The sequence below is a fragment of the Sarcophilus harrisii genome, chromosome 1 (assembly GCF_902635505.1).
Source record: "Sarcophilus harrisii chromosome 1, mSarHar1.11, whole genome shotgun sequence".
In the NCBI taxonomy this organism is placed as follows: domain Eukaryota; kingdom Metazoa; phylum Chordata; class Mammalia; order Dasyuromorphia; family Dasyuridae; genus Sarcophilus; species Sarcophilus harrisii.
In genome coordinates, this window is record NC_045426.1 from 574,012,700 (window position 1) to 574,025,284 (window position 12,585).

The 12,585-nt window shown below is 36.8% G+C and overlaps 1 protein-coding gene across 3 annotated transcripts in view; it reads left to right on the plus strand.

Moving 5' to 3' along the window:
* The first annotated feature begins 923 nt into the window (after nt 1-923).
* CIBAR1 (CBY1 interacting BAR domain containing 1) overlaps nt 924-12,585 on the plus strand; it is a 32,607-nt gene continuing 20,945 nt past the window's right edge. Inside the window, exons 1-5 of one of the 3 annotated variants that reach the window (XM_012541718.3) lie at nt 924-1,092; nt 1,456-1,690; nt 4,600-4,668; nt 5,682-5,783; nt 8,536-8,541. In XM_012541718.3, the coding sequence (XP_012397172.2) occupies nt 1,067-1,092; nt 1,456-1,690; nt 4,600-4,668; nt 5,682-5,783; nt 8,536-8,541 (438 nt within the window). In that variant the 5' untranslated portion in view covers nt 924-1,066. The remainder of the gene's footprint in view (nt 1,093-1,455; nt 1,691-4,599; nt 4,669-5,681; nt 5,784-8,535; nt 8,542-12,585) is intronic. The other 2 variants (XM_012541717.3, XM_031946986.1) reach the window with 2 other exon arrangements.

The window sequence follows — 12,585 nt, forward strand, 5'->3', positions numbered from 1 at the left end:
GGCATCCATTCATTTTCCAGTAAAACTTGGTTTTAGTCACTGGTTTTAGTCAATGTAGTGCCGGAAGTAACTGAATGGTGTAACTCACATAGAGTTGCAGGCCTCACATTGTCTTCGAAAACCACAAATTAACATTATCTATGTTGTATTACATCTTTATTTAATTAAACACTTCCCGATTATATTTTAATTTGTTTCTGGGCCTTTGCAAATGCCTGAGTGACACTTCTGCTCTCAGACTGTTAATGAAATGGATACAAGTTTTGTTAGTTCCCAACAAGCTTCAAAGTCTCAAAATGTGTCTGGAGAGTCAGCAACTTGGAAATGGATGGGGGGGAGGGTGGGGGAGAGTGCATGGGGAGAGTAGAACCACCAAAATGTATAAAGACCATTCCCTAAGCTCTTCTAAGAGCTGGGATTTACAGCTGCTAACAACCCCACACACAGCTCTTGACTCTTTGTCTCGTGGATTATTCAGACCTAAGAAAGTGATGGAGAAAACATTAATGATGAGAATCAACTTTAAAATGTATCCTATGTTCAAATTTGGTCATGTTGACCAGGCTGCGCTTGCCTTCCTGTTGTGTAAACAGGCAAATCCATTCCGTTAAGTCTCATTTTCCCCATTTGTCACCAGAGAGGTTCAATCTGGGGTGACCCTAAGAACTCTCCCAGCTTCTTCAGGGGTCACCCCTTGCTCTCCTTCCCACCTTTTGCACCTACTCCATTCTCTCTACCCCCACCCCGGGTTCAAGTTAATTGGAGCCGAGGTGGAATACCGTCCTCCAAATGCTCCTTCCCCCTCCTCCCCTGCCTGCCCCTCTTCCTCTTCCCCCCAAGCATTTTGGATTGGTCTCCATAGAAACAGCGGGGGCGGAGGTGGTGCCTTCTCCGGGGCGCGCGCGCGCGCGCAGGAAAGGGGTCGAGCTCGCTCCCGCTCTCTCTCTCCCCTTCTCTTCCGCGCGAGCGGGCACGCGGGCTCCCGTCCCGGCGCGTGCCGCGGCGGCTCCACCGCAGGGCCCGTTGCGGGCTCTATCCCGGGGTCCGGGGCCGTTTGCGAGGCGACATGCTGAGGCGGAGTGTGGACAGCCGGTAACAATCTCCCCGGGACCCGAAACTGGCTGGAGGGAGGGAGCGGAGAAGAACCGGGTTCTCCCTTATTCTCCTCCTCTCCCTCCCCTCCTGCTCTCCCTTCTTTCTCTCTTCCTCCTTTCCCTCCGCCCTCCCTTCCTTCCCCGGAAGGGATCCCTTCAGTAACGAAGGCCCTCTCCGAGACCCGCTAGGCCCTGGCGGGCGGGCCCTGCGGGGGCGAGATCCTGAGGCCTAAGGGCGGTCTCGGGCCGGGAGAGTCACCTCTGGGAGTGTGGGGGAAGGGCGACGGGAAGAAGAAGAGGGGGCCCGCGCGGGGCTCATGTGTGTCTGTGTGTCGGTGGGCGCGCACGCCGCCCTCTCCAGGGACGCCCAGACCAGACAAATGCAAGATGCGGTCTCCAACGTGGAGAAGCACTTCGGAGAGCTGTGCCAGGTCTTCGCGGGGTACGTGCGTAAAAAGGCCCGGCTGCGGGACAAGGCCGACCTCCTGGTGAATGAAATCAACGCCTACGCCTCCACCGAAACGCCCAACTTAAAGCACGGCCTCAAGAACTTTGCTGAAGAGTTTGCTAAACTTCAGGATTATAGGCAAGCCGAGGTAGGAAGGGAGCCCGCCCAGATTTGTGCCTGCTCTGTAGTGCGCGCCGGGAGCTTGGACCTCCTTTTGTTGTGGATGAGGATACAAATATTTAGGGTAGCAACTCCGGGAAAAGTGACACTTGGATGAGATGGAAAGAGCCTGACTTTTCAGTAACTTTGGTTCAGTGAACATTTATTAACATTTTTACATAATAAATTAACAGTTATTAACACAATAAATTAAGCACCTACTATGTGTCAGGTACAATGCTATGGAAGATGGAAGGTGTAAGGTGTGTCCCGGTCCTTGTACCAGGGAGAATGGCAAATGCAAAGTGGACTCTGGTCTCTACCCTCGGTAAAGGAAGTTTTGGGGAGGAGCACCCCACCTTGCAGCCATCCAATCAGGGCAGAGGAAGCTGATCGAGGATGGTGTCGTGGAACATGATGATGAGAGTTCAGAAAGGATGACCTTGTTCCCTAGACAGGGCTGCAGGTAGCAAAGTAGAGTGAGCTTTCCTGGCACCTTATGCAAATCATTATTTCCGAACTTGATTGCTTGGAGTGTTTTTTTATAAGTAATCTGAAGCTCAAAAGATTGCCCTGCATAGAATCTTGCCAATTGTAAATCCTAAATTCTTGTGCTATGCCATGCCATGCCGTGGCTATGGCTACTTCCTTTCATAAATTTTTTGGCTATGACTGAAGAAAAAGAGGATTTGTATATATAAATGTACAACTCTGACTGGGAAGAAAGGTGTATATGAATGACTAAGTGCTGATGCTGTCTTTTCTGATATCTCCCCAGACTACCCTTGAGCTTACCTCAGCAAATTTATAGTTGAGTACCAACCTGAAAGAGGTTGGGATATCTTGATTTATGCTTTGTAACAGGGCAAAGAGCTTTTACTTGATTTATTTCATTTATGTTCATATAATTGTAAAGTTATTAAGAAGAGGGATAGGTTAATTGGTAGCTCAGAATTGTGGTTCCTGGGTGGTACATTTTTCATTTGTAGATGCCTTTTTTCCTTAATTTATTACAGTTCAGACAGGGTATAGTATATAGTGCTTCTCATGACTTCTCAGAGTTTGTATTCAGGTGATGGGTTATAATTATACAAATTACTTTTTTTTTTTTTTTTTTTTGCTGAGGCAGTTGGGGTTAAGTGACTTGCCCAGGGTCACACAGTTAGAAAGTGTTAAGTGTCTGAGACCCACATCAGAATTCAGGTACTCCTGACTTCAGGGCTGTTGCTCTATCCACTGGGCCATCTAGCTGCTATCTTCTTTTAAAGGCTTCTATAAAACTCCCTTTTGCAGCAAAATGAACCTTCTTTCATTCCCCACACATAACATTCTGTCTCCTTACTCCATTCCTTTGCCCAGGCTGCCCTATTTCCAGCTTCACAACCTCAAAGTCTCTTCCATTCTTCTCTTTTGATCACTTATCCATTTATATCCAAAATCTTGTAATTTTTTGCTCAGCAACTCTCACATAATCCCTTTTCCTTCCATTCACAAAACCACCATCCAAATTTAAGCACTAATTAAATTACATTAGTGTTTCATTTTGATGTCTTTGTCTTTTCTCTAATATACAACCATTAGTTCAACTGCCAAATTGGTTTTCTTAAATCATAAGTCTGATCATATTATTTCTTTAATCACTAACCTCCAAATCCCTTAAAGCCCTTCACAACTCATCCCTTTCCAGTCATGTTACATTCTCCTCTCTATCACTTACTCTTACCATCCAGGTATACTGGCCTGGTTACTGCTTCTCAAATCACGTCTGTGTCTTTGTATTGGCTAGTCCCTGTACCTAGAATGTTTTTTTCCCAACCTCCCAATTCATAGAATTCCTGGTATCTGTGGGCCTGGAGTCAAGAAAACCTGAGTTTCCATCTGGCTTCAGACACTGTATGAGCAAGTCACTTAACCAAGTTTGCCTCAGTTTCCTCACCTATAAAATGATCCAGAGAAGGAAATGGCAAACCATTCCAGTATCTTTGCCAAGAAAACCCAAATAGGGGCATGGAAGAGTCAGACTAGACAGAACAACATATGGCATTTAAGATTACTTTGCTTTCTTCTGTATTTATTAGTTTATATATATAGTATGTATATATATGTATATATATATATATATATCACTCCCCCTATAGTATGTAAATTTCTTGAGAGCAGGGGCCTTTTTTAGATTTTTCTTAAGTCTCCACTAAGCATAGAACCTAGCACATAGTAAATACTAAATAAAGGCTTGTTGATTTGGATTATCTTATTTGGAATGTCAGTCACTAAACATTTTTTAAGCCCTTACTAATGTGCCAGGCAATGTGCTAAATTCTGGGGAAACAAAGAAAGGCAAAAAATAATCCTAGTCCTTAAAAAAGTTCACATTTTAATGAGGAAGGCAAACTTGCAAATAAATTTATATAAATAAACTACATACAGGATAAATTGGAAATAATTACAGAGAAAAGGTACTATTATAAAGAAAAACCAAAAAGGCTTCTTGTGAAGGTGGGATTTTAGCCAAGACTTGAAGGATGCTAGAGCATTCAGGAAACAAAGATGTGAAAAGACAACATTTCAGCTATAAGAGAATAAACAGCTAAAAGAAATGCCCCAAACCTGGAGAATGGAGGGTCTTGAAGACCAATGAATTTATTTGAACTGAAGACCAGTAGAATTTATTAGATTTAAAAGTACTTTTGGTGATTGTCCTTAGGATTTTTTATCTACAAAAAACATGTTTAAAAAAATCAGGCATGATTCTTTAAAAAAAAAGAAAACTGACTTATTACCCTAGTGATTGTACTCAGATAAAATTAATACTAGATTTAATTTTTAATTTAAAGTATTTTATTCCTATATTTTGTTTCACTTACACTTTACAAGTTACACTTTATAATCTGCCAATAGGTTGAAAGACTTGAAGCCAAAGTAGTTGAACCTTTGAAAACTTATGGAACTATTGTGAAAATGAAACGGGTAAGTACATGGATTTCCACTCTTTGTTACTAGCTATTCTGGGAAGAGTTGTTTGTACACAAGTGGCAGTAATTGTTTTAAAGTACATGGAGTGGAATGAAAGGTCAAGTTACCTTTTTACATTTTGGAAGATGATTACCTGTAACTAAATAAAATTAGATGAAAAGACTGTTTTTGAAAAAATATTTTCAAAATTATAAAACTACAAATGTAAGACATTCTGATTTTGCTTAATTTCTCTATGCAGGATGTTCCAAAAGTCTTAGTACACTTTTAAGCAATTAAAGCTATTAAAATTGCACTAAAAATTTTGGAACACTTTTTATGTACAGGTTAGTCATAAAAATATAGGCAGTAAAGTTATTTTTAACCATATAATTGCATTTCCTTCCACTAAAGCCCTCCTTACTATAGCGAGGTAACTCCATGTTCTTGAAGACCAGTTGAACCTAAGTTCTGGCAGATCCTACTAACTTGAAAAGGTTTTGTTTGACCTCAGCAGTGGATTTTGTGTTTTCTATCTGAGATTTCTGGAAGCTTAGAGATAAAACTAGTCTTAACTCATATTTTACTATTGAGGTAATTGAGACCCAAGAAGGGACTTCAGAGGTCACATAAGTGGCAAGCCCAGAATTCTAACTTTATTATAGCAACAGAGCTAAGGATAAACAGGGTTACCACCAGAGCATTACTACCTGGGTTGAAATCATCTTTGAAGCTCATTAAGCTTTTGGCTCATTTTCTTCTAAGGTAGGGCAGAGTTGTGATTTTAAATATTTAGAAGTAAAGTCTTTATTGCATGGATGATACCGAAATTCTTAAAGTTTTGCAGAAATAGCTTTATTTTTTGTAAAAAGAAGAGCCTTGTAAATTTGGATATGTATAAAGTGTGCAAGTCTGAATTCTTTTAGTAAAAGAATACATATTAAGCAAGGGACTTTTTCCTATTATTGTACCTCTGAATTAATGGGTAAATAAAGCAGTAACTTACCAAAAAGTAAATATGTCTACAGGAGGATCTCAAAGCAACTCTAACAGCAAAGAATCGAGAAGCTAAGCAGTTAACTCAACTAGAAAGGACACGTCAGCGGAATCCATCAGATCGGCATATTATAGTATCCTTTCAGTTTTGAAGAAAAAAATTAGGTTGTAATTTATTTAATAAAAAGGTAATCTCCTTTGAAAAACTGTCATTTTAGTTTCTATACTTACTGTTGTAAGTATAGTATGCAGAGTGATTGGAGAATTGAATTCCAAATTTAAAAGGATTTTAGATTTTCTTTCCCCATTTTAGATATTAATTGTTAATTGATTCCCCTAAACAATTCTCTGAAGAGTTTCTAGAAAATCTACTAATGAGATATCATTTTGTATAGTGACAATTTAAAAACCACAACAGGATTTTCATGAGACTAGGAGATTTGATGTCCCAAAATATAAAATTGGCTTGTAGAACCAGTTATTCATGAGTTAACTAAAGTCAATTAAAGCATATTATCTTATTTTTACAAAACCATTCTCACAATTTTTCCTTATGCTTATTTTTGGAGAAGAAAGTAAAAGTTTTCCTAACATAATTCACATATACTTTTTTTAAAATCAATTTTGAAACAAACACCTATTCTACAACTAACCAAAGTTCCTTGACTTCAGAATAATTTTAAAGATTCAGTCCCATCCCCAAAAATAAAATGAGCAATATAGAAATTCTAGAATAAAACTTAAGAGTTTTCTCATTTAACTGCCTTCCTCTTGTATGTGCTTTGTTATTGATAATTTTACATGTAACAAGAAATAGTTTCTGGCTGCTTTCTGCTTATCTAGAAAAAAGGAAAAAATAGCACCAGTTTTCAATACACTATCCTCTGTCTTTTTTCCTTTTCTAGTTTTTGTCTCATTTCCTTTTAAAGAGTTTTTATTTTTATTTGTTTTTATATTACCTATATTTCTTGACTATAAATAACCTCCATTCTTTCTCTTCCATAGCCATCCCTTATAACAAAGAAAGAGACGAAAAACAGTTCAGAAAGGCTAAAAAACATCCCCAAAAAAACTCAACATTATATACAGTATTCCACACTTAAAATCCCTTATCTGCAAAGAATAAGGAAAGATATCTTCTAGTATCTCCTCTTTGAGGCTTGATTGGGTCATTATAATTATAAAACATTCAGTTTTGATAGTTTTGTTGTTCTTTCTATTTACATAAGAGTATCATATGCTTTCCTGATTTCTTCTTACATCACATATCAGTTTATAGGTCTTCCCATTTATCACATGATCTTTGTCTTATCTCTATCATATTTTTTAAGCATTCAGTTCTTCTTTCACCTCCCCATCCCATTATCTCATCTACTACTTTACAAAAATACTGGAGCTATTTTTTCTTCTGAAATATTCCAAACCCCAATATGTCTTCATCCATTCTCTCTTCCCCTTCATCTAAAAGATGGAAGTGGTTATTCTTATCAAAGCTAATCCCTTTGTCCCAATTATACTCTCTTCTATGGCCTTGACTTTGCTGTTGCACTTATCAACCCTATTTTTACTTAAACTTTAAATTTCTCCTGTACCAGTTACTCCTCCATAGCCATAGTACATTTTTAGTTCCCATGAGCAAGTTAAAGTACTATCTCTTTCACTGACAGCCTTCTACAAAAATTTACTGATCCACTTTTTCCATGTCATGTCTTTGATCACCCCTTTCTAATGTCCTTCATTTGTTCCTCTTTTTTTCTTCTGACCCATAAATATACACGAGTCTGAGACTTTCTTTAACTTCAACATGCTCTTATCTGTATATGTTATTTCACATATAATCTTGTAAAATCTTCAATGGGGCTTCAGAGGTATTCTGATTGAACTCATACCTAAATAAGAATCCTCTAATCCAACACACAAATTGAATAAAATTTTTGTATACAATAAAAACGGTTATTCAGCATTGACTTGAAGACCTCTAATATGAAGAACTCATTACCTCCTGAGGCAACAAATTCCATTTTGTGATCATTCAGATTTTTATGAAGTTTTTTCCGATTTCAAACCTAAACTTCTCTCTTTTGTCAGATATGTCAGATATACCTGGATTTTCTCTTCTCGCTAACATTAAATTCTAAGATGGTTTGATTAGTTTCCTCATGACAATGTGCCTTTTTTTTTTTTCAACCCCAGTAACTGCTTTGTATTTGATGATGAGAATCAAGGCTAGAGTAGAAGTACCCCTCTTTGGTTCTTCTGGTTTTTGAAGATTAAGCTTATTTTTAAAGGAGTACAGAAATATATTATTTGCTCTGTTTTGGACAATGAGAGCTTTTAATAGCTATCTGAACAATTGAAATTCCCCATCATGCCTTTGTATTGGAATTCTTCTGTTTCTATTTCCTGCCCAATTTGTCCATATTGTCATCTTATACTAATATTACGTGTGTTGATCCTTATACAAGTGTTCTATATTGTGCTTTTTACTCTAGTAGTACAGTAATAGTGATAAAATCTATTTTATCACATGAAAGTTTATATTTAATATACTATTCCAGCTTATCTTCTGTTTCAGTTTCCCCTCAAGCCTCAGTGACATTTGTGATATCAAATTTACCTCTTTGTGTTTGGAATGTTCTGTGCATGGTTGGTTATATTTAGAAGAAACTAATTTTAACAGAAAAGAATGTTTTATTAATTGATTTTAATAAAAACATGTTTTTACAGGGGAAAGTGTTGATATAAACGTCACCTAATTTTTAAATGATCACTATTTCTAAATTGTCACAGTGTCACAATTAAGATTGCATAACTTTATGCAATTGAAAATTGAAAATATTATGTTCTCTTTGAGAATCTTTTTTTTTCCTTTATAAACACTTTCAGTCACAGGTGGGTAATCGCTTGGTATTTCTCAAGATGGATCATTTAAAGTAAATTCTTTTTGAGTTTTATCATAAATACATTTATCTCTAAAATCCACCGTCTGAGGCAGAGGTGAAAAAATAGTTTGCTGGACTTGGAATCAAAAAACTCTAGTTTGCCTCAGTCACTTACCACCTCTGTGACTCCAGGCAAATAATTTTAATGCCTCTTAGCCTTAGTTTCCTCATCTGTAAAATGATGATAATAATAGCATTTTCTTCCCATAATTATTGTGAGGATCCAAAAAATATATACATCTACATATATATAGTTTTTTGAAAACTTTAGAATACTTTATAAAAGTTAGTGTGATGTAGCAGATAATTAGCCTCCAAGTTCCACCTTTGATACAAGCATTGAATGACAAGGCACTTAAACTATCAATGCATTAGGCAATTTTCTTAAGACTCTTGAATTGTAGAGAAGATACCAATCAGTATTAATAGAAGGAATTTCCTATACTAATGAAATCACTGGTCCAGTCTCTGTCCTCGGCATTATTATCCTCATTGTCATCATCATTATCACAAAATCTCAGAATAGGATGGGAACTCAGAGGCATCTACTCCAACCCAACCTGAACAGGTATCTATCTCCTCCACAGGATCTCTAATAAGTAGTAGTATTCAACCTAATCCTAAAGACCTTACCACTATCTTTAAAAGTAACACCATCAATTTTTGGTATAATTCTAATCATCAAATTTTCTTCTTAAAATTTCATGTTTTAATTTGCCTCAATAGCTTCCACACATTCTTTTGAATTCTGTACTCTCAGAACAAGTAAAATACCAGTTCTGCATTATACCTTTCTACCCACAGTTCCTGGCTCTGTGTTTTTGGGCTAAACAAATCTAATATCTGTCCCACTTGACCACCCTTAAGATAGATCTCTCCTATGTCTTGTTTTCTTTCTTTTTCTTTCTTTCTTTTTTTTTTTTTCTGAGGCAATTGGGGTTGAATGGATTAAATGACTTGCCCAAGGTCACACAGCTAAGACATGTTAAGTGTCTGAGGTTGGATTTGAACTCGGGTCCTCCTGACTTCAGAGCTATCCTTTATAAACACTTTAAGTCCCACATTTCTGTTTTCTTAAACAGAACTCAGCTAGTAACAAGGTTTTTAACTAATACTGCTTTGGCTCTTGATGTTCTCTGATTTGAAAATGTGCTTTCTAAAATGTAGTACTCAGATTTAAATATGGGACTATAGAAAATATCTGACTAGGGCAGAGTATATTGGAGCTACCACTTCTGTTGTAGACCTGGTCTGACTCACTTTGGTAGTTGAGCTTTCAAGATTGCAATGAAATGAGACATCTGTGAGCCATTTAACAATTAACAAAAAGGAAATCTATGTAACTAAAGCATGATAAAGATAATCTGCAAAAGTACAGCATTGTCTCAGTGGTGCAGCTTCCCTCCATACAAAAACCTTCCTGATTACAAGGGTGACTCACATGGTTATGGTATATACTCTAAGCCCTGAAGGACACTGACTCCTTCAAGGTTGGTCCATTTTATTCCCTTTGGTGAATGACTTCCTGGGCTGACTAGTCAAGTTTCACCCTCAGTTTCCTGACCTTTTAAGAAAATGACTAGTTTAATCCACATGGAACAGACACAAATGGACTATTCCTATCACAATTTCCCTAATCCTTTACCTTAATATTTCTTGAGATTTCATTATCTTTATTGCCTGCCATATAACACTTGTATTCCATTTTCAGTCTCATTAAAACCACCATATCTTTTCCAGAAAAACTGCTATCTAGCCAAGGCTCTCCCATCTTTTGTAAAGTTTATTTTTTTAGCCTAATTCTCTATTTTTTTTTTCTCAAGTTCTTTTTTTTTTTAATTTTAATAACCTTTTATTTACAGGTTATATGTATGGGTAACTTTACAGCATTAACAATTGCCAAACCTCTTGTTCCAATTTTTCCCCTCCTTCTCCCCACCCCCTCTCCCAGATGGCAGGATGACCAGTAGATGTTAAATATATTAAAATGTAAATTAGATACACAATAAGTATACATGATCAAACTGTTATTTTGCTGTACAAAAAAAATTGGACTCTGAAATATTGTATAATTAGCCTGTGAAGAAAATCAAAAATGCAGGTGGACAAAAATACAGGAATTGGATAATTCTCCATTTTATATCTGTGAAATTTCATCTTAACTATATTTGGCCCAAAGTTCTAGGCTGTCTTTTTGAATCCTCTTCCCAATGTATTTATTAACCAACATATGCTCTTTCTAAATTTTTGAAATATATTTTTCCAAAATCTGGAACTCAACTTACATTATTCCTGTTTTTTCCCTATTCACTGGCTCTAGAAGGTTATGTCAATATAATGAACATAAACTAAGAAGACTAGCAATAGAGCTGCCCAAAAATATACAGAAAACAAATAATAAGGAAGAAGTCATTAATGAAATTCATTGCTGTCTGTAACACAAATGCACGCAACATGGAGTGAACTAAAGAACAAATGCAAGGATGTCTTTGAGGTTTATTGTAAATACAATTTGAGTCTGACTCAGAAAGATTGTTACATATAACTAACCCAGAGCCACATGTGTTCTCTGAGGCGGAGAACACATGTGGAGAGCTTCTGGATGAAGATTGCCATAGAAATAGAAGCACTATTGTTGGTGGAATATGACTTGGCAGAAAAAGAAATCAATAAATTCAAGATAATCAAGCCTTATAGCCTAGGGCAGGAGTCCTCAAACTTTTTAAATAAGGGGCCAGTGCACTGTCCCTCAGACTGTTGGAGGGCCGGACTATAGTAAAAACAAAAACTTTGTTTTGTGGACCTTTAAATAAAGAAACTTCATAGCCCTGGGTGAAGGGGATAAATGTCCTCAGCTGCTGCCCGCATGGGCCGTAGTTTGAGGACCCCTGGCCTAGAGGCATAATACAGTAATGCTAGAAGAGTTTTCATTTATCCAGTTATTTACTTAAGCTCTGTGTCAAAAGCAAAGCAGATAATCAATAAACTAACTTTAATGGTAATTTATTTCATCCTTAAAAATGGGGAGGAACTCTTACGGAAATTGTTACTTTTAACCAATAAGGAAAAATTAGTTGTTGGATTGGAAATATGTTGTGGGGAGAAGCAAGAGATGACTATCCTAAGAACTGCACTCTTTAAGAAAGCATTTCAGAAAAGTCAGAGAATGGTTAGGAAACTATTGTAGACTAAAATTCTATAAAAGAAACCAATTCTGGAAACGTGGGAAGTTCTCACAATTAAATACTAAAGAAGAAAAGTTGTGATGATAAAAAGGAGTTGTATGTGAATACACAGGGAACTTGTTGATGAACTTGGATTTTAAAAAGATGTGCAGATCAAAGGAGGTGAACAAGCAGTTTTTAAAAGGAATCCAAGTGATAACAAAAAAGTTCCAAATCCCTATTAATACATCTCACACTTATCAGATTGACTAAGATGACCCCAAAAAATGACCATTATTGAAAAGGGTGAGAAACCATAGGCATGTAGGTAACCCACTGGTGGAGTTAGGAATTGGTCTAATTCTGAAAAGGAAAAAGAAAAGCCCCCAAAATCACATTATGGTAACTTTGACCCAAATATACCCCAAAGAGATCAAAGAAAGAAAGGTTCTTTATGTAGAAAAATACTTACAGCAACTCTTTATAAGAAAAGATGCTGACACTCTCTCAAGAATTCAACAACTACCTTTTTTCTTTTTGATAAGAACTAGGTATAGAATAACAATTCCTTTCAGTAGTCCCTCCACATTTTAGGAATCCTGAGCAATATAAACTAATGAAGAGTAAATAGAATCTTGAAAACAATTAATACAAGATCAATAATTTTTTTTTAAAGCAGCTTTGAAAGACATGAGAACTGATTAATGGGAAAGCCAACCATGATTCCATAGGATCAATGATGAAGCATTCTACCCCCACTTCCTAAGGGATAATGGAGCCAAGATTGTAAAGTGACCCATGTTTTTGCAAATATGTAGATTTTGTTTTGG